This window comes from Kogia breviceps, chromosome 9 (assembly GCF_026419965.1).
Source record: "Kogia breviceps isolate mKogBre1 chromosome 9, mKogBre1 haplotype 1, whole genome shotgun sequence".
In the NCBI taxonomy this organism is placed as follows: Eukaryota; Metazoa; Chordata; class Mammalia; order Artiodactyla; family Physeteridae; genus Kogia; species Kogia breviceps.
In genome coordinates, this window is record NC_081318.1 from 71,627,110 (window position 1) to 71,650,689 (window position 23,580).

A 23,580-nucleotide genomic window follows, 5' to 3' on the forward strand; every position below is an offset into this window, starting at 1 on the left:
ACGGTGGCTCATCAAATGAAAGATATTCTAGCCCTCAAGGCTCATAACTTGGATGCAGCAAGGGGAGAATTCAGATGTCCCTTCCCAGAAAGTCTCTCACAGGTTATCTGATTTATTTTTGAAGAAGTTTTTAGGATTCAGAGTTTGTTTTTGTGGCTTCTGTGACCTCAAGCAACCCTTTGTGCTTGGAGAAGTTAAAATACTTTATCTGAAATCACATTCCCAAGCCTTGATATCATCTTTTATTTAAAAATTAATGAATGAAATGGCCAAGTTATTTAACTTTGACAGACATCTTAATAAGTATGCATAGGAGCTACTTTTTATAATGTGTTACACCACAAGCCAACATTCCATACTAGGAGCTACAGTCGTTATATTTGGATATATTTCCTTCACCACATTAGCCACTGCCTCTGATCCCTCTATAACTTGGAGCAAAGCAGACCTGTCCTGGTATCCCAGACAACCCAGGACTGCAGCCCACTGTCCGGGGAAGCCGCTTGGATCAGTCAGGCCTGGTTCTATCCCTGGTCTTCAGAGAATTTTCACTCAAAGCCAGATACATGATGTAGAGAAATACTTTTTGTAGGTAGTGAGAGCAGCAGCCTTTAAGAATTAGATACTTCTCAATTCTTTTTACTGAAAGTGTTTTTTATTCAGCCATAAGCTTTCAGAGACACAGACACCCTATTGTAATGCAGGTTACATTCACTCACGATTATTTCCTTAGTTTAAAAGTGAGCTTGATTATAAAGTTTTGTGGTGCTGTTTCCATGTCCGCTGCTGTCTACTATTGTAATCCTACTGATAGTTTCTTTCCTTGGTTAAGAGTGGTGACCCTTTCCTGACATGCTGTGGTTTCATCTGCTTTTATATGTTCCTTCCATATGAATGAAGCAAGATCTCTGAATATTAGCATGATCCTACTAGTTTGAGAAAATATTTTGAACAGGGTTTGTAGGCCTTAAAAGAATCAGGTGAAAGGGTGGACTGCAAACCAAATAACATAAGCATGACATAAACATAACCTAATCCTTCAGACTGAAGACTGGGTCATTTCACATGATTAGTTTCTTTCTCATAATGTCAACATCCTAGTATTTATCAGAGTTTATATTCCAAACACAAATAGGGAAATCAGCTTGAGTTTATTTTCATTTTTAATGTATGTGATGAGGCGCATTTCTTGCCTAAATGAGAGATTATATAAACTTATATTTTAAAAAATACAGGATTTTATACTTAGTAGGTATTCAATAAATTTTAGTTGAATGAACAAATACTAATTTGTAGTATATGTACACGATATACGTACATATAAATAGTAAACACTTAAGAATTTACTAGTTCAAATTTGAAAACATTGAAAATGAAAATTACTTTGTAATTATTGTTCTATGAAGAACAACTAAGTGATTTCAAAGTTACATACTTCAGTAGAGAAGAACCTTCTTATTTACCTTAAGAATGTTGCATCCTAACACTTAAATTCTTAAAGTAAAAATATTAGATTTTTTTAAACATGCAAATTATATAATTTATGTATCTGTTGATAGCCCCTCCACTGTCATTGGAGCTAAAAATATATATTTGATTGGTGACTTTCATTTAGTGTTTTTCCGAATCCAAAGGAAATGAAATGCACTGTCTTCACTCTGCTCCTCCACATATTATTCTGGCTTTAATCCAAACTTAAATTTCCCCTGTAAGCTACATACTCTTAAAATCCACATGATCTCAAAATTCAGTTTAGTATTTCTAACGATATTTATTTTAGAGGAGAACTCTTAAGGCTTTCATTTGTGGTATGTTTGAAAACAAATTTTTTAAGCATTAAATGCCTTTCTTTTGGCTTTTTAATATCTGGTGTAGATACATCAAGAAAAATCAAGTGACATTTAAGTCACTTTGAAGTCACATGTTCTTTGAGAATATTTAGCTTTTTTTTTTTTCCAAAAGAAAGTCATAAATCTTAAATACTCAGTGGTTGTTCCACTAAAAAGTAAGGAAGAGAAAACAAGTTGTAAGGATAGGCGATTTGCTTAATTTCATTCTCTAAGAGCTATACATTTTGAAACAACTAAAAAGTTACTCAATACTAAACTCACATAATTTTCAAGGCACAACATTCAAACCTTTACGTTCTATGTGATCCTCAACAGTCAACTAGAGTAGCCACACCATCCCCTTTTTGTAAAGAGCAAAGCAGTGGTCCAAGGGAAAAATGTGGTCTGAATTCAGTCAGTTGTTGAAAGATGACGTCTCTAGTCCATTTCCTGTGAGAACTTGAATGGACCAAGAAGCAGACTAAGATGCAGCCACTCCCTGGTGGCCCTACAGAGAGCCTGGTTGAGGATATTTCTGGATGGACAAGAAGATGACGCACCTGCTGTAGTGCTAATGGAGAATGTGTATTGTAGAGCCAGGTTGCCACATATTCAAATGAATTTTGTTATACTGGAATATGAGTAATAATATTCAACTTTTATATCAAATTGAATTTAAGAGGTGCTTTTTTCATTCTATGTAAGACCAAGTCATGGTGTTTGTATGAGTTCTGATGACTAAGGAAAGGGCAATGTATGTCATTTTCTCTGCCATAGTCTTCCTTTCTGCTCAGCTGTTCCTAACAGAGATGAGGCTTGGTCATGGCGCACAACAGACCATTGAGAGTAGATGATATAATTGTGCTAAGTTTATACCAAATGGGATTCATTGACACAAGAATTTAATGGCAAATCAATTTGATTGGCTTTATCTTCCCCATCACCTAGTACCATTTAAGGTCTTCTTTCTCCCAACACTAGGTTCCTTTACATATTCTGTGAGTAAATTCTTTCTTTGTAACATTATCTTTTTAAGTCAGTGTCTAATGTGAAGTAGAATTATAGTGCTCAAACTAAACCAATGTTTATGAAAGCCATTGCACATAGTTTAGCTAAAAGAATTTTTAAATTGTTTAGTGGGTGGAACATCGTGACAGAAAGTGAAATACATTTGAATATTTCAGCGTGAGAATAACAAAACTGGCCTTTTTTCCTGGTTTTTTTTTTTTTTTTGGTTTGTTTTTGCTTTTTGTTTTTTAATTAAAGATATTTTCCCAAGTCAGGCAAACTCCCATTAATCCTTCAGGTTTTAGTTTACATGTTATTTCCTTCATGAAGCCTTGTTCGGCCAGCTAAATCCAAATTAAATCAATTATGGTCCCTCATAACAAACTGGATTTTTCTCTGAAAGATTGTAATTATTTATTTTGGGGATTGTGTTCAGATGGGCTCTCTGTGCGGGAAGAGATTGTGTTTTCTCTTCTCTCTAACCCTAGCACATAGGTATATGGCTAGCCCAAGGAGGGTGTATGTACATACTCAGTGTATGTACTTACTATATAATAAACAAATGAATATCCGAATGAAATGAGAGTAAATAGACATGAATTACATGCAGCTACACACAGAAAAGATTATTGGTGCGTTAAGTGAAATTTGGGAGTAACACTTATATTTTTTTAATTCAAAGAAATGTTCATTGAAAGTAATTTGGTAAATTTGGAAAACTGTAAAGGAGAATCACCTATTAGTCTATCACTCAGAGGTAACCATAAGTAAAATATACATTTATTTATTCCAGTAATTTTTCCTCTTCCTATGTGCCTCTCTTTACCAGAGTAAAGAAAAGTTATATGTGTGTTTCTGTTCACGTCTGTGCGCACATGTATATCTGTAAATACGTATATGTGTGCGTGTGTAATCGTGTATGTGTATGTGCATGTGTTTATGTGTGTGTTTTAAGACCTCAGAGTAACTAATGTTACCACCTGTATCAGAATGGAGAGATTAATTTCATTTGGATAGATAATCAGTTTTGAAGTTACTGTCCTCAAATATATGTGCTTGAAATTTCTTCTGAAAAATTCCTCCAAAATTTGTTTCTCTAATTCTCACTGAAGATGATAAAATAGCTATCTTTTTTATTTAGGAGATTAGATGGACTTGGTCACATATATATTATAACAGTTTTTAACATAAGTTATAGCATATATTTTAAAAGTATATATTAATATACATTAGTTATACATACATATATATATATTTTTTAAATTAAAAAATTGTTTTGGCTTTTTCATGCTGAGAAAGTCATCCTATTACCTTCACACACACTTGGACACAGACTTATTGGGGCACACTTTTTGTCTGGAAATGTGGTTAAATGCTCAAGTATTTGACATTCAAGAGGAGAAGTCTGAGGTTAGCACTGAAGAGAAGTCGGAGGCCATCTTAGTATGTGTTCCTTTGTGGGCAGCTTGTTCATTCTTTTCTGGTGCCTCATAGTACATTTTCTTTATCCTGTTAATCCAAAAAACAAAAAAACAAAACAAAACAAAAAACCAAATTATCTTTGTGATGAGCATTTGCAGTTACATACTCATGTACATTGACTCTTTCTATTTATGGAAAAATTCTTCACTTATTACGATTATTCAGTTAAATCTGATTTCTTCCTCAAGAGGTCTTTTTGTTCAGTTGTCTATTCTCTGACCTCCATACTCTCTGTACATCTCTAAGTTTTTATTTAATGGCACTTATCTGGTTTTCTGAAATGTAAATTCCTCTTTTGTTCTCCAGTGTAGATTTTAATTTTGCCACTATGTATTTAGTTTTCTTGCCATCCTCATTTACCGTATTCATCTTTCTTTTTACTCATTAATTTAGCTTGATTTCTCCTTTTAGTTGTTGGCTCCTGTTTTATAGGATCAGTGTCTTATGACATTTGAGGATCTCAAAAAGTTTCTAAAATCTAATTTTTGTTCCTGTAGTAAATCAAATTCACTGAGCTAAGTAGTAGGAATGATGTTTCCTTTTCTGTAGCATATTCTCATAGTCCCAGTTTTTGTTTTTTTGTTTTTTATTTTCTTCTCACTCAATCTTTAAAAAAAGTTTTTTTTGAAGTACAGTTGATATACAATTTGGTGTTAATTTCTGCTGTAGAGCAAAGTGATTCAGATATATATTTTCTGACTTTCATTTCATTATAGTTTATTATAAGATATTCAATGTAGTTTTCTGTGCTATACAGTAGTACCTTATTGTTAATCTATTTTATATATAGTAGTTTGTATCTACTAATCCCAAACTCCTGATTTATCCCTCCTACCACATTTCCCTTTTGGTAACCATAAGTTTGTTTTCTATGTCTGTGAGTCTGTTTCTGTTTTGTAAATAAGTTCATTTGTATCATTTTTTTAGATTCCACATATAAGTGATATCATAATATATTTGTCTTTGTCTGACTTATTTCAGTTAGTATGATAATCTCTAGGTCTATCCATGTTGCTGCAAATGGCATTTCATTCTTTTTTCATGACTGAGTAATATTCCACTGTGCATATATACACTACATCTTCTTTCTCCATTCATCTGTTGATGGACGTTTAGGTTGCTGCCATGTCTTCGCTGTTGTAAGTAGTGCTGCTATGAACATTGGGGTGCATATATCTTTTGGAATTAAAGTTTCATCCAGATATATGCCCAGGAGTGGGATTGCTGGATTGTATGGTAACTCTATTTTTAGTTTTTTGAGGAACCTCCGTACTGTTCTCTATAGGGGCTGCACCAATTTACATTCCCACCAATAGTGTAGGAGAGTTCCCTTTTCTCCACACACTCTCCAGCATTTATTATTTGTAGACCTTTTGATGATGGCCATTCTGACCGGTGTGAGGTGATAGATACCTCATTGTAGTTTTGATTTGCATTTCTCTAATAATTAGTGATGTTGAACATCTTTTCGTGTGCTTTTTGGCCATCTGGTGTGTCTTCTCTGGAGAAATGTCTGTTTAGATCTTCCACTCATTTTTTGATTTGGTTGTTTGTCTTTTTGATGTTGAGCTGCATGAGCTGTTTGTATATTTGGGAGATTAATCCCTTGTTGGTCACTTCATTTGCCAATATTTTATCCCATTCTGTGGTTTATCTTTTCACTCAGCTTATGGTTTCCTTTGCTGTACTCACTCATTCTTGAAAGCTTGGATGTAGAGTGATCTTTCCAGATGTTTGCCAGTAAATACATAGTGAATTGTGTTTGACTCACTTTTTGACTCATTTTTGCCAACTTACATACTGATTGAATCTCCTTCTCGGTTATATACTTGAATGGCAACACTTAATCTAATTCCCAGGTTCTAACAGACCATCATATAGTGTTAACTGGAAGCCCTAGGATGGAATTTCTTCCACCCACTTCCTTTTCAGCTGCTGATACGATGATTTACATAAACATATCTAAGTCTTAGAAAATGCTCGTTATGTACACAGAGGAACAATTTAGCAAGTTGTAAACAATTATTTTTGTATATTTCATTTACCTGCTAGACAAATCAAGTTTCACACATAATTAAAAATTGTACTATCTGGAGGGAACTTACCTCAACATAATAAAGGCCATATATGACAAACCCACAGTCAACATCGTTCTCAGTGGTGAAAAACTGAAACCATTTCCTCTACGATCAGGAACAAGACAAGGTTGTCCACTCTCACCACTGTTATTCAACATAGTTTTGGAAGTTTTAGCCACAACAATCAGAGAAGAAAAAGAAATAAAAGGAATACAAATTGGAAAAGAAGAAGTAAAGCTGTCGCTGTTTGCAGATGACGTGATACTATACATAGAGAATCCTAAATAAGCTACCAGAAAACTACTAGAGCTAATCAATGAATTTAGTAAAGTAGCAGTATACAAAATTAATGCACAGGAATCTCTTGCATTCTTATACACTAATGATGAAAAATCTGAAAGAGAAATTAATGAAACACTCCCATTTACCACTACAACAAAAAGAATAAAATGCCTAGGAATAAACCTACCTAAGGAGACAAAAGACCTGTATGAAGAAAACTATAAGACACTGATGAAAGAAATTAAAGATGATACAAACAGCTGGAGAGATATACCATGTTCTTGGATTGGAAGAATCAACATTGTGAAAATGACTCTACTACCCAAAGCAATCCACAGATTGAGTGCAATCCCTATCAAACTACCAATGGCATTTTTCACAGAACTACAACAAAAAATTTCACAATCTGTATGGAAACACAAAAGACCCCGAATAGCCAAAGCAATCATGAGAAAGAAAAATGGAGCTGGAGGAATCAGGCTCCCGGACTTCAGACTATACCACAGAGCTACAGTAATCAAGACAGTATGGTACTGGCACAAAAACAGAAATATAGATCAATGGGACAGGATAGAAAGCCCAGAGATTAAACCCACACACATATGGTCATCTTATTTTTGATAAAGGAGGCAAGGATATACAATGGAGAAAAGACAGCCTCTTCAATAAGTGGTGCTGGGAAAACTGGACAGCTACATGTAAAAGAATGAAATTAGAACACTCCCCAACACCATACACAAAAATAAACTCAAAATGGATTAAAGACCTAAATGTAAGGCCAGACACTATAAAACTCTTAGAGGAAAACATAGGCAGAACACTTTATGACATCAATCACAGCAAGATCCTTTTTGACCCACCTACTAGAGAAATGGAAATAAAAACAAAAATAAACAAATGGGACCTAATGAAACTTAAAAGCTTCTGCACAGCAAAGAAAACCATAAGACCAAAAGACAACCCTCAAAATGGGAGAAAATATTTGCAAATGAAGCAACTGACAAGGGATTAATCTCCAAAGTTTACAAATAGCACATGCAGCTCAACATCAAAAAAACAAACAACCCAATCCAAAAATGGGCAGAAGACCTAAATAGACATTCCTCCAAAGAAGATATACAGATCGCCAACAAACACATGAAAGGATGCTCAACATCACTGATCATTAGAGAAATAGAAATCAAAACTACAATGAGGTATCACCTCACACCAGTCAGTATGGCCATCATCAGAAATCTACAAACGATAAATGCTAGAGAGGGTGTGGAGAAAAGGGAACCCTCTTGCGCTGTTGGTGGTAATGTGAATTGATACAGCCACTATGGAGAACATTGTGGAGGTTCCTTAAACTACAAATAGAACTACCATATGACCCAGCAATCCCACTACTCAGCATATACTCCGAGAAAACCATAATTCAAAAAGAGTCATGTACCACAATGTTCATTGCAGCTCTATTTACAATAGCCAGGACATGGAAGCAACCGAAGTGTCCATTGACAGATGAATGGATAAAGAAGATGTGGCACATACATACAATGGAATATTACTCAGCCATAAAAAGAAACGAAACTGAGTTATTTGTAGTAAGGTGGATTGACCTTAGAGTCTGTCATACAGACTGAAGTAAGTCAGAAAGAGAAAAACAAATATCATATGCTAACACATATATATGGAATCAAAAAAAAAAAAAAGGTTATGAAGAACCTAGGGGCAGGACAGCAATAAAGACGCAGACGTAGAGAATGGACCTGAGGACACGGGGAAGGCGAAGGGGAAGCTGGGATGAAGTGAGAGAGTGGCATGGACATATATACACTACCAAATGTAAAATCGATAGCTAGAGGGAAGCAGCCGCATAGCATAGGGAGATCAGCTCAGTGCTTTGTGACCATCTAGGGGGGTGGGAGGGAGATGCAAGAGGGAGGGATATGGGGATATATGTATATGTATAGTTGATTCACTTTGTTATAAAGCAGAAACTAACACACCATTGTGAAGCAGTTATACTCCGATAAAGATGTTAAAAAATTTTGTACTATCTGGTATTTTGATTTAGGTGTTCCTGTTAAAAGATATTATAACAAATAATTCAGGTATTAGAATGTAAAGAGTATAGTAGAAATAGAAAAAAAACTAGGCAAGATAAGCCTTATGGATAGATTAGAATTATGGTTAGAAAGTATAACAGCTGCTGTGGGTATGATTTAGAAGTTATTAGAAATGGCTCTTACTTCAGAATAGCTCCTTGTATCCATTTTAGTAATTCTACTACCAATTGCAGGCCATTTTTTAAAGATTATTTTTTATTTTTAAAAGGTCATCTTTGACCCCCCCAGCCCCATATTTTTGTTTCTTCCTTACCGTACAGAGTCTTAAAAAAGCATGTCTTAAAAGTATATTCATAAGTTCCTCACCTTTAGTGCTAGATCATAAGTTAAATGTAATAAAATGAAGTTTCTGGTACCTCGATCATTGTGAGCATTCAATGACTGTTTACTGAACCTGCGTCTTTTAGGAAAGATATTATGTTATATATATTTGTGTTGTGCTTGGTTCAGTTCTTTGGCCCTGAAAAGTGTTTAATATGTGTTGTTGATAAAATCCTTAGGAAGGTGTGAAACCTCACATTAACCAGAAAAGCAATATGAAGTTGAATGTTAAGAACTTGTGATCAAGATCAGGAGTTTTAGGTCTAAAGATTCTGGACTCAACTTTCCTAATAGGCCAAGGTGGACTCAGCCTCATATAAGATTGGGCATAAACCTGAAGATATGAATGGTTTCTATGGCTAAATAATGACTTAACTGCACGCAATGATTAAGGAAAGGGAAAGATGCTGCACTTTGTGCTTCCTCATTTAATACAGCTGAAAGCCAGAGAAAGCACAAAGTCCAAGCTTATCTAAAAAAAACCAAAAAATTTTAAGAGTTTTTTTTGGTGGAAAATAAACTACTAGAGTTTAAAATTCAGGTAAAGGCTTTATGTTAAGACTCCTTTGTGTGTTTTCTCAAAACCTAATTTTAACTCTTGTCCCATTGATTGAGAGAGATTGATCCATTGGCTTATGTTGTAAGTGGTAACCAGTGGGGCAGAAAGGGTCAAAGAAAAGTAGCATTCCATATGAATCCCAAAGAGAAGAGCAGGCTTGTTTCTTGCCCTATAAGTTTTTGTTACTGGAAAAAAAAAAAAAGGAAAAAAGAGAGAGGAAAAGAATGGAGATGAAGGATGAGGTTAAGTCTCACCTTGCAGTCTACCTGTTAACACCTCATTGCTAGGTCATTAAGATGAGTAAGTGGAGTTTTGGGGTTCCAGACTTTATTTTCTCTTAAATTCAAATGTCTTTCCAAGAGTTCCTGGACTTTGTATTATAATCTCCAGATACTTGGCAATAAACTTCAGCTACCATAACCTGTTTAATGATTTTTTTTTTGTCAGTGGCTTATGGAGAAAATTTTGTTAAAAGAGGAATGATTACTATGGAGGTGAAGTTAGATATATCAAGAGATGAAATAGTGAAAAAAATAAGCAACTTAATGATTAGAATCTCTACTCTTAAAAAATATGTTTTCAAAATGAGAGAAATACTGTATTTTACGTTTCCATGTTAATCATTAATATATCCTTCATGCAGTGCAAAACTGTGGTTGAAAATGTTAAACAGTTCCTGTTATATAGTAGCAACTCATAAGTAAATACTTGATATATCTGAACTGTGGATACATGTCATATATCATTGTATTTTTAAAAATAAATTTATTTATTTATTTGTTTATTTTTGGCTGCATTGGGTCTTTGTTGCTGTGCGCGGGCTTTCTCTAGTTGCGGCGAGTGGGGACTACTCTTCGTTGCGGTGTGCCGTCTTCTCATTGCGGTGGCTTCTCTTATTGTGGAGCATGGGCTCTAGGCGTGTGGGCTTCAGTATTTGTGGCACAGGGGCTTCAGTAGTTGTGGCTCATGGGCTTTAGAGCACAGGCTCAGTAGTTGTGGCTCACGGGCTTAGTTGCTCCACGGCATGTGGGATCTTCCTGGACCAGGGTTTGAACCCATGTCCCCTGCATTGGCAGGCGGATTCTTAACCACTGCACAACCAGGGAAGTCCCTATCATTGTATTGTTAATGTTTCTTTTTATGCCTGCTTCCTTTTTTTTCCTGCCTTCCCTCTTGTCTACCTTTTGACTTTATTTAAAAATATTTATTCATCTTTTTTTATGCAAAATGCCATGTAGAAATATAATGAGTAAAATAAATGCCTGAATTAGAGGCACTCGCCAGTTGGAAGATATGACACATAAAATAAAAGGTAGAACATTAAAGAAATAAGGCTATAAAAACTTCAGTAGTCCAATGAGGCCCACCAAGTAGTTTCATCAAGGAGGTCTTTATAATGGAGATATCTGACTTAGTTCTTGCATCAATTCATTGATTTATGTTTTTCATTCATTTATTAAACGTACTTTTGAGGATCTACTATATTCCAAGCATGGTTTACAGACACAAAAAGTTCAGAGGTAAACAATACAACTCTAGTCTGTGTTTTCATAGATCTTACCAGATAGTAAAGAAAATATACAATTAACCATATTATACAACAATTACAGAATTGTGCTAAATGTTCTGAGGAAGACCTAGAAGAACTAGTAGAGCATATAGTAGGACATCTAATTTAGAGTTCCCAGGGAATGCTTTATTGAGGAAGTGACATTAAAACAATTTTGAAGAATGAATAGGTATAAGCCAAATGAAGGCTAGAGTTATAGGGGCAAGAATGAAGAATTTTTGGCATAGATGGGATAGCACATATGACGATCCTAAGGCTGGTATGATTTTGAGTCTTTTGAGGAGTGGAAGGTAAACCTTTGTGGGAGAAATAGAGATCAAGTGAGGGAAGAGTATGAGATGAAGCTGGAGAGGTGGGGAAGGGCCTATGTATTCTGCCTTGAGAAATTTTAACCTCATCTTTGAAGTCACCAAAGGGTTTAAGCAAAGGTGGCTACTGTTAAGTGGCAAATAGAATAGAGTAAAAGTCAGATAGCCAGTTACAAGGCTATCTCAGGAGTTCAGATTAAAGATAATAGTACCTTGCATTTTGTATAGTTTTGGCATTGGAGTTAAGAGAGTGATTCAGTATGTACCATCCAGGGCAAATAATCAATACTTGTTGGTTCATTGGAGAGGGAGTGTCAAGAGGACTGTAAGATTTCTTATATGAGCAATGGTGGATTATGATATCCTTTACTGAAATGATGACCAGTGTGTGAAGTTTAAGATTATGAGCTCAAATCTATGACAGTCTCACTTTATGAAAACAAATGCAGATTTTGGAGGGCCAATTGAGACAAGTGTGCAAGTGTACCGCTCAGAAGGGAGATCAGCACTGAAGATGAAAATGTGAGAGTTAGGGGCACAAGGAGGGATTTTGAAGCCATCGTGTCTTAAGAATCGATGTTACGCATCAAGAGGGTATCATGCTGAGTGAAACATGTCAGACAGAGAAAGACAGATACCGTATAATCTAAAATCTATATGTTTAGATCTGGAATCTAAGAAAGAAAACAGAATGAAAACAGACTAAAATGTGTAGTTGCCAGAAGGAAGGGGGTTGGAGAGTTGGAGCAAATAGGTGAAGGGGATTAAGAGGTAGAAACCTCCAGTTATAAATAAGCCACAGGGGTGTAATGCACAGCATAAAGGATATGGTCAAAAATATTGTAATAACTTTGTATGGGGACAGATGGTTACTAGACTTATTATGGTGATCATTTTGTAATGTATGCAAATGTCAAATCACTATGTAGTACACCTTAAACTAACATAATATTGTATGTCAGCTATATTTCAATTAATAGAAAAGAGTGGATGTTATTTGGGCCAGCGAAATGATATTTTTTCCTAGACATAATTTTTGCCACATGGTTCCAAGTACACATGTCATTCTGCTGCATGATTTAATACAGTCAGGGACAAGTATTTTCCCCTCTTGAGTAACATTCCTGTAACACAATAATGTAAGGGAAAATAAAATGCATTAATTGAACCTACTTTATAACAGTAATTGCTTGTATAGTATCTGTTCTCGAATAGATATTTAGAAATTTCTTATAATGGATTCTTCTGACCTTACTCCTTACCCCCAGAGAATGTATTTTGATGGTAATTTATTGGAATATTTGATTGGTTAAATAATTTCTTATGTCAGGCAATTTTGTAAATAACATGTTCCCCCCCCCCCAAGGAATCAGGTTAACGGTGGAAACCTTTTTGTAGTAATTATTATCTAATTTGTTGCTTTAAAGAGCCCTACTTTATATATCCCTAATAGTTCATTTCATCAAATGTTTATAAAATCTTCCCCATCAAACGGTCTAACTGAAATATGAAATGTGTTAACTCATGATCATTTAAAAGCAGAGTTTGCTAAGTATCTGTGTGATCTCTACTAAAGGTATTGCAGCTGATTACTAATTTTTTAAAAGAAACACTTCAGTGTTCCACAATCTAAATTATAAATTTTATTTTATTATAAAATAAGAAGCTCTTTCTGCATAACTTTGAAGAAATTGATAAGGAGAATAGGCAAGCAGTTGGAAACTCTTCCAGTTTATTACAGATGTAACATGATCTAAAGTAAGGCTAGAATTACTCTTGAAATAAATTCACAATTTAAAGAGTCAGCTCATTTTGTGGCTTCACTGATAAAATTGAAACCTCTACTGAATTGAATTTTCTGTCTAAAAATGCTTCATAATGATTTTTTTTTTTTTTTTTTTTTTTTTTTTTTGCGGTACGCGGGCCTCTCACTGTTGTGGCCTCTCCCATTAAGGGGCGCAGGCTCTGGACGTGCAGGCTCAGCGGCCATGGCTCACGGGCCTAGCCGCTCCGTGGCTTGTGGGATCTTCCCTGACCGGGGCACAAACCCATGTGCCCTGCATCGTCAGGCGTAATGTCAACCACTGCGCCACCAGGGAAGCCCCAAAATTACAGTATTTTTTTAAACCTGAATTTTCTTAAGTATCACCATCTTTATTACTTTACTAGTAAGTAAGCTAGGGTCTGAGTACTGATTAATCCATGAGTTGACTTCTTTGTATATATATATCCAGATTCATAGAACTAAATAGCTCTGTGTGCTTCCTGGGAATTTGTGGATATGTATTATTTCTCCATTTGTAAATTTATTTGGAAAAGAATGCCTTTTTTGGAGTAATCATATTGTCATGTAACTTGTATCATTCCTTTGTATCATTACTCATCTTGTGCTGTGTTTTCTTTGTCCTGAAGGAATTGCCTATGATCCTCTGATGCTGAAACACCAGTGCATTTGTGGCAATTCCACCACCCACCCTGAGCATGCTGGACGCATACAGAGCATCTGGTCACGGCTGCAAGAAACTGGGTTGCTAAATAAATGTGAGGTAATCCTGAAATGGCCAAACTCTTTTACTTACTTAAATAAATCATGTAAAGAGGCCAGTGTTCAATTGGGTAGGTGTAGATAAATGTTAACTCTGTAGTACAAACACCATGATTGATGAACCATCATAGACATTAGTAGCATAGAACTTATAACCTGACACTGGGCTGGGCACACAGTGGGTACTCAGTCTATGATGATGGACTGAGCAGCTGCCTGATGTATGTGCTGTTAATGCAGCATTTTTCTGTACACACGGTAGTATTCTAGGTATCATTTATTGAGTTAATTTTCTGAGAAACTCTTCGCAAACTGTTAAGTGCTAAGTAGTTGTTATTTCTTGTTATAAGAAATACTCTGAACTGACGTATATGCCGATTTTGCCTCCTGGAAATGAATAGTTTTAAAAGATTAACTGTCTTCTTACCAAGAAAAGTCACTTCTTTTTATTGATGTTTAGATTCATTTCTGTAGATTCTTGGTGAGTCTCATTTTTTATTTAGAAAAATTCATTTCTTTAGGCTTTCAAAAGTTAAAAGTAAAAATGCTATCAGGTCAAAAACACTCCCATTGTCAAATCTGCAAAATATATAACAACCAGCAGTTGTTTGATATAGTTGCTGTAAATGTCCAAAGTTGCTTAAGATCCAGTAACAGTCTATATTTGAGTCTAAAACTTTTTTAAAAGAAAAATATCCCCCTTGTGTTTTCTTACATTACCTTAACTTTCATTGATCAAAAGCACTTTTTCTTGGGTCTATATTCTGTTCCAGGTGTGTTCTAGGGACTAGAATTATGGAATTTCACAAGACAAACATGGTCCCTATTCTTATAGACTGATAATTTAACATGTTGCAGAACATATTTGGTTCTGTTATCCTTATTTATAGAGCAATGAAGGGAATCTAAGTAGTTCTTTCCAGTTTGGGGAAAAAGTAAACAGATAATATTGATATTTTGACCATAGTTATTTCAGAAGGAAACTAATACATTGAAACCATAATACATTCACTGTACTTTGATAAAATAAAGACAATCTTTTGTGACTACTTTTGAGTTAATTGAGTTAACTGATTTTGACAATTGAAAATGTAGTCAATGAAGTTCTATTCAAAGCCAATTTACTTTAAAGTGAACCTGTAAAATATTTCAGTTGAAATAGAGGTGTCAAAGTAGACAGACTATTTCTTAGAGTCAAGTGCATTTGCCTCTATTTGATAGCAGGAGTTAATTCAGTCCGATCTTTCTTCTCTGCAAAGTACTAAAAATAACTGACTTTTGAAGATGCAAACCATTCATTCATTCATTCATTGTGTTCATTTCTAAGGATAAATTATTTTCTCTATTGATTTTTTCTTTTGAAGATGAACTGTCTATCTCATCTTACAGGGGAATTAAATGATTATTTTCTTTACATCAAAATATAGGTAATGTCAATCAGTGGGTCATTCAGCAGTTGGGATTGTGAATGAATACGTCAGAGCAGTGTATACAGACTTAGTTTCACAAGTTTTATTATGTGTTGATAATAGAATTATCAAATGTTTTTCATATGTAGAGTTCTGCTTTTGATGAAATGTATCCTTTACCTAGAAACCCCAAAGTGAAGGAATTTCAGCTAGATTTATTTCTCTGGTTCTTTCCTGAGTGAAAGTCTATTATTCATATTTTGCCAGTAGCATCCATATTATATGGTAGAAGGATTTCATATTCTTTGGTAAATTTTAGAGTTATCTTCAAGGTTTTCATGTTTTTGATAATGCAGTTTGGAAGCCAAACAACTCTGTTATCTTCACAATCCTATATGGAGCCGGTAAAGTAAACCCTCAAGGAGACTTACTTGTGGTAGACTAGCCTTAATGGATATTTATTCATGAGAGTGTTCCTGTCTCACCTTCGCATCTACTATAGATGTTTTCTAGCTTGGCTATCTCTCTTTACTTTAGCAAGCTGAGGCATTGCTGTTTACATTTTTTCACTTTCAAGTCTTTGTTATATCCTGAAGCCCTGCCTCAACTGCTCCAGATTAGCAGTGCCTGATCACAGCCTGAAATGCATTGTTAGTTTGTGATATCCCTTAAATCTATTATCTGAAGGAACACTATTTATGAAAGGAGCAAAGTGCAGAAGTAAATGGAATGTAATATGGTTCACACTGGTCTTAAAATTTTAAAGTCTGTTATCCCTTTGTGATCAGTCTTCTTTTTCAGTTCCTGGAACATCACATTATTTTAGTCTTGTATTATTTGAAACCGTGAAATTCAGTTTATACAACAGCACTGCTGATGTGACATCAGACCCAGGATGAAATGTTAGAAGAACAGGGAGCACCCCACAGTTGAGTGAGAATGAGTGAGTCTATTCCAGTCCAGTCAGCAAATACGAGTCTCTCTAGCAAACAATCACACAATTAACAAATAATGCACTTGAAAGCCCAGATTGGCAGATTGGCTCTTAATGAAGACCAAGCACAAAGGTCTGATCCAAAACTTTAAAAATGCAAACAGAACACTCTTTTTCCTAACATAGTTTAAGAGCAGTTCAGCAGGTGTTTGCTTTCCTAAGTGATGGAATTGTTGCCCATATTATTTATTTGCTCCTGTGTTATCAAAACATCTATGACTTATGCTGACCTAATCCAAAACATGCCATAGAATTTCACTGGGACAGGAGGTAAGGAGTCTCAATTCTGCTGGCATACAGAGAAAAAAATGCTTTCCTCAGCCAATGGAGTAGTCAATGTTGCAATTAAACAATGATTATGATAGAAAAGATGGCAATTTTAAAACATTAAAAGGGCTTCTTTGTTTTTAAACAATAGTCTGATCTGCAAATCAAACTTATGTATCGTTTCAATTCATTTATCAATGTAGAAAATTAATCAAAATGGATTCCTTTCAAAGGTTATTGTTCAGTGTTAGAGTTGACCTTAGTCCTGCCATTAATTATCTGTGTACTTTTGTCAAATCATTTAACCTTAGTGATCTTTGGTTTTCCCATATGTAAGATGAGCGTGTTAAGCAGGATATTTGCTAGGATCTTTCAGCTCTAATATCATATGAAATTAGATGCCTAAGAAGTTAATTTGGAGCATAACACTTTCTTTGGTTAAGAGTAGACAAAATTTTTAAGATGTTTTAGTAAACATATTGCTTTTAGTTTGTAAGCTATAGTGTAAATTGGCTATGCTTACAGTCCTGATTGGCAGCTAGAGAAAACATTAGTCCTTATTATATTAGATTACAGTGGTTACATGGGTTAACTTCTTTTGGCGTGATGTGGCACTGTTTTAAAAAAATTGAAGTAGTTAATAATCCCTCATGCCAATACCATTTAGTTGTTTCCCCTATTGAATCATTCACACTGAGTTTAGTGATTCTGTTGGGAGTAAAAAGCAAAACCAGCAGCTTTCTTGTCACCATAAGAAATGGGTCTGGAGGGGTTATTTGGTGTCCTCTTTGGGAATAAGCTCTTGGATTAGGTAGCCAGGTTTCTGAAGTATGTGTGCCCCTAAAGAAAAAGATGTGCTCTTCTGTGCTTAAAAAATTGCAGAGGTTGACCCATCATCTGTTAGAAATGCACTTGCAGTTGTTTTTCCAGAAGTGCTCATGACTCTCAGCCCCACCAAGCCACCCACAGACATTTGCTTGCTCTCACATTTGTTTTTAGAATAATAACATTTTATAATGCTTTTGTTGGATTACACATTGTATGGAATTTGCATTGCCTCTTTGTGACTAGCATTGAATAACTTTGTTTCGCTTAATTCATAAGTAAAAACCATAAGCAACATACTGTGCTGAAATGTTTAACTCCTTTATTCAAGTGCCAACACAAAGTAATTACAAACAATTCTGGGGCACAGAACCAAGCTACTGTTGCCCCTTCTGGGACTTCTCAGCCATTCCAATGAAAAAAGTGGAGAGCAGGTTTACTGTAAAATCTTAAGATGCCAGGGAGCTCAGGGATAGGGTCTCCAGCACACTTGCCTGCACACACAAGTGATTTTTAACATATCTTTTGTAAATCTAAATAAAGAAGTATAATACTCTTTTGAGAAACTCAATTTTGAAGTGTGAAAGTTTTCTGACTTGAAGGTTACAAAGTACAAAATATTGCAAGTTAATGGAAATTCAATTAAACATTTGTTTTATGGACTAATCTAACTAGATGGCAGCACATAACAGCTTACTGTTTTGTTTAGTTTGCAAAAAACTTTTGTGTGTGTGCTTATGTCTTAGAATCTAACCACAAAGCAATAAGAAACTCAAACAGGGAATCTTGTGAGTTGTCTCTAAAGGATTTGGCAGTTATGGAAAGAAGTACAAATGATCTAGATGTGATGAGTAAACCAAGGTGTCATTATTCTGAGAGAAATTTGTATAACCCAGTAGAGTGGACCCTGGCAGATAAATAACATTAAAAATACCTCTGTAGCCCATAATCAGAATTAAGATGGTTTGGAATTTTTTGTTTTGATTTTTTCTGCAAAAAAAAGAATTAATGTGGAAAACAACCAATAAAAGGAAGTAAGACAGGCTGCCCTTCTGAGCCCATTTGGAAAGTGATACAGGATTTTTTTTTTAAACAGTAGCATTAAAGCTTATTAGCAAAAAATGACTAGTTATATGGATTTGAACTGTCTGAAAGTTGTGCTAAAGTAACAAAATATTTATTGTGACAAATTTGTTTCATACATGATTATTATTAAAAAATGCTTCAACCCAAATCAGTAAAATGTTCATTACAATGTTTAAAAAAATAATTACAACATAGGAGATTCAGTTGCATAAAAATTGTGAAAATTGAGCCAGTACACTAAGGCATAACATTTTTTTCTTATTTTCTGATGAGAATAATGGTTTGAAATGAGTGGACATAAAACTGGAAAAAAAGTACTTAGTACATACGCTTTTTACCACCCAGACATTTGTTATTGAATGGACTTGCTGTTTTCTGAAGTACTTTTGAAATTATTCTTTGCCCTGAAATATTTTTAAATAAATTGTAATGACTGAATCAAGCAGTATTACATGCAAGTAGATGGCACTTGTCATTTGAAGATCAGATAAACTTTTTTTTTTTTTTTACTCTCCAACCTTCTCTCTGCCAGCCATTCATTTTAACTATTCCATAGTTCCAAATGTTGGTTAGTACAGGGTCAGTATCTTGAATTCACTTATGAGCAGGAAGAATGGACAGCTCCCTCTAAGATGCGGTTCTTGACCTAGGTTGCCCATTAAAATCCACTGGCTGGTTCTCAGTTTCTAGATGCCTAGGTTGTAACCAGACAAAGTTAACCAGGAGCTCTGAAGGTATGACCCAGGCATTCATACCTTTTAAACTTCAGCAGCTGATTCCAAGTTTCACCAATGTTAAAAATCAACAGAAACTCAATTTCTTAACATAAGCTTACTGAGGTAGAGACAAAGAGGTGAATGAAGTCAAATATTTGGAGATGGGAGAGTAACAAAAGTAAACATTTACCTGAGAAACAAAGATGGTATTAACCCAGAAGCTTCATGCACAAAATTTTTTTTTTAATTGGGAAAAATGTTCTTTATTTTGAAGTTGTCATGGGACAGGAAAATGAGTTCTAAAAAATACTCTTATTTTTCAAATATAATTAAGCATTTATAAAAAATGGGCTTCAAGGAAAACCTAGCATCTTTTTGAAAACCTTCATAGTGAGATCTCCTCTCTTGCTTCAGCCATGGTAATTTATCATTTCAGTTATGATATTTGCTTGCCCAAGGCAAATCTATAAATCAAAATAAAGGATATTTTATTGAGTGTTGTGTATAAGGTAATTTCACATAGCCATTTTAGGGCTTCCCATTTTCACTTAGCATTCTAGGGCTAAAATTAATTTGGTTAAATCTCCTTTTGTTTATAGATGAAGAAACAAAGCTCCAGAAAGGTACCTCACAGGCTACGGGCACGTTAAGGACATGTGACAGTCAGAACCCAGAACTCAGGGCTCCTGACTTCCTTTTCATATGACTGACAGAAAGGACCAAGAGCTTGTTGGACTGCCTGCCGGCTTAGTAGCCGCCTTCCTTCTTTCATTCCCCTTTCCTTATAAGAAAGACTCTGAGAAGAACAGGTTATTAGATGATGAGGGATCTATGGAAGGAGAGAATGCAGTGCGGCGAGGGGATAGAAACTATCTTCTTTGTAACATTTAAAGAAGCAGTTGCTTGTAGCATTTGAACACTCCAGTTGGTAAGCTTGGGCATGAGCAGTGAGACCGGATTTTTTGTGTTTGTTTAAGAGAGGAAAGAGTATCGACAATAATGAATAGGTGTGAACTGATTCGTTAAATATTAAGAATGGGATTTGTAACAGAGGGTAACTTTGACAGTCATAAGTCATTTATGATTCTTTAACTCTGTAAGTCTGCAGCCCTGCAGATCTTTGTAGAAAAAAATAAAAATGCATCCCTATATTTAGGGACACTGGATGAAATATTTTCAGAAAATGAGATATTTCAGTGGAAATTCTTGCCTAATATGTCACCACTTTGAAAATGATTAAAGAAAATGGGGTCTCCCCCAGCAGAGGCAGGTACTTTGACTTGTCAAATTTAAGTTGGACATTTTCTCTTAGTTTGGAACTGCCACAAAATAAGCCCTTTCATGTCCTCAATAATACCAAACCAATGCAATCCATCTGTTCTGCTAAATTATTTCTAGTTCCCTAACCAAAGGCACTGCTTTTTCATGCATTTTATCATGATTTTACGCCCTTTATTATATTTTACAAAAGGTTCTGATTCCTCCAGGGCCAATGAGAACTGATTAGGACACTGGCCTCAATCCAGGCTTTGAACAGAGGAGGGGAAGGAATAGAACTATTTCCTTTTTTCCCTGCTCCTTGGCAGAAAAAAACATGAATCTATACCGTGTGTGTGCTCTGTGTGTGGGTAGGCTGCATTTTATCCTGTCACAGTATGACTTTGTAGATCATGTTCAGAACATTCCTTCTATAATCAGGTTGCATTAACAGGCTTTAATTCAGAAAGACTACTTCTTGAGGAAAAAACTACGGTGTGTTGTGATACTCAATGATATGGTCATTTTGAACAACTTTAGTCAAACTTCAAACGTGAATGTATACTGTTTGGGGCTCTGATCTAATAAATAAGATCATATTCCTCGGGTGCTTAGCACAGTGTAGGCGCTCAGGGCACATGAGTTCCTTTCCTGCTTTCAAGGAAGAAACTACTTGAATGCAAGTCACCGAGAATGGAAATAGAATAATGAATACCTCCTACATGGCAGCGTTTCTTTACTAAGAAATTGAGAGAAGAGCTCTAAGCTTTCTTTCTTAGACTTATATTGGCAAGTTACTTAAGACCTATATTTGGATCTCAAGTGAGAAATACCCAGGTGGAGACCCATGCCATCCTTTACATGCATTGAGTGTCCAAATATACTCAGAATTCTCAAAAATTCTTTTGGTCAGACTCATAGATGACTTTAGCTAGGCATCCTGCAGGCTAAATATCTCTGAGAACGGAAATCAGTATCTCCCTAAATTACAGTTATCAGAGCACTTTGTCCTATTTTGTGACTCAGTGTGCTCTTGACCTTTGGCTCAAAAGTGCATCATGAGAGAAAATTGAAGGAATAAAGGGTACACAGGAAATAGAAAATATGGGAAGGGATTAAATGGAACTATCTATATTTAAGCATAAACACATAACTTATTACTGATGATGATACCAGAAAATGACAACTGTTGGAGACCTCAATTTGAGAGGAAAAGTAGGATGTGACAAATTTAAGACATCTGATAATAGTGAGGCAAAACGAACTACTGGAGATCCTCCGTGTTAAGAAAGAAGAAGAGCTGGTGCTGTTTCAGAATTTTTAGCTTAGACATCCACCGAGTTCCCACAGCAGTGCCTCTTGGAGGTATAAATCTCAGAGCATGATTTCTCCAGATCCTTTCTCCACGTAGAAACATTTTTTTATATTGAACTGGTTTTCACTGCCCTCTTTCTGTAGAAACATGTACACCCTGTTTGTGGGTCTTGTTCTCCAGAGGCCTTACATGCAGAAAGTGATCGTCAAGAATTAGTGCTTATATTTAGCGTAAATATTTTTTAAAGAAACATATTCTATAATAATAAAAAGAGCCATTGTAAAATACTTCCTGGGAATCAAAAAGAAGTGTGTGGCGGTGTGGGGGGGCGCAAAGAAATCAAAGGAAATATTGTATACTTTGTTACATTTTAGTAGTGAGGGAGAGGACTTGGGTATACTAAAAAGGAATACTCTTAGAATAAGTGAAAGCTAAATAGGCTGGGCCAGATGCTCTATCCTTACTGTTAGTTAACTGATATTACACAAGGGAATGACTGAGATTCAGCAGGTGTTCTCTTAAGATTTATCAGTTCTTGAGCTACTGTCAATAATTGAATCATGTTAGCAGATTATTTTTCAAATGTGTGATTGAACATTCAGCCTGCATACTAGTGGGATTGTGGGAGAATGAGAAAGGAATGAGGACAAGCATGGAATGTATGCTATGTAAATATATATGACTAGTTTGTGAAAACATAAAGATACATTTATTACTAATGGTATTTAATGTTACACCAGAGGCAAAAAATTCAATGTAGAGCTGAAAAATATTTTTATAGAAAAGGAGAAAGGGAAAAAACGATGGAGCTTTATGATAGTAGTCCAAACATGGGTCTGATAGTTAGCTACGGAGCTGGCATTGTTTAAGAGAAAGATGTTTCACTGTATCAGTGTGTAAGATGGTAGTGGCTATGGATTTCATAGACTTATAGAAGTGAGAGCTGGAAGCCCTGTTTTTATTTCATGGTGTTCACTATTCTGCCAGACTAGGACCGGCTGCCACAGTCTGGTTTCCAGTGTGCTGCTCATTCCAACATTAGATGACTCAGACCATGGAGTTGCTACTACTTATCTTGGGGAATTTTCCACCAGCTGAAATCTCCCAGTTAAAATGTTTCGCTTGGGCTTCCCTGGTGGTGCAGTGGTTGAGAGTCCGCCTGCCGATGCAGGGGACGCGGGTTCATGCCCCGGTCCGGGAAGATCCCACATGCGGAGCGGCTGGGCCCGTGAGCCATGGCCGCTGAGCCTGCGCGTCTGGAGCCTGTGATCCGCAGCGGGAGAGGCCACAACAGTGAGAGGCCCGCGTACGGAAAAAAAAAAAAAAGGAAAAAAAATGTTTCCCTTTAACAGTGACTTAGAACTTTCTCTTTCTCATTACTTGTCATTCTGTTTCTTTGGTTGTTCTGGTCTTCCATAAATGTCTCCAAATTTAATGTTTACCAGCAAGCCATCTAGGTCAATAACATGTTTGTTTATTGATCAGAGCAATGGCTGACCAGATGGCCATCATAAATTTTCCCTAGACTTCAGCATTACCTACCTGGTTTAATTTTAACATTCAACACCTACCTGGGAATCATTTCTCTAAAGCATATTTGTATTTTTCTGGAAATGTA

The 23,580-nt window shown here is 35.6% G+C and overlaps 1 protein-coding gene across 17 annotated transcripts in view; it reads left to right on the forward strand.

Annotated features, from left to right (window-relative positions):
- The window catches only part of HDAC9 (histone deacetylase 9), a 1,021,922-nt gene that overhangs the window by 690,096 nt on the left and 308,246 nt on the right, over positions 1-23,580 (forward strand). For all 17 annotated transcript variants that reach the window (XM_067042606.1, XM_067042614.1, XM_067042608.1 and 14 more), the window contains one exon: positions 13,961-14,094. In XM_067042606.1, the coding sequence (XP_066898707.1) occupies positions 13,961-14,094 (134 nt within the window). The remainder of the gene's footprint in view (positions 1-13,960; positions 14,095-23,580) is intronic.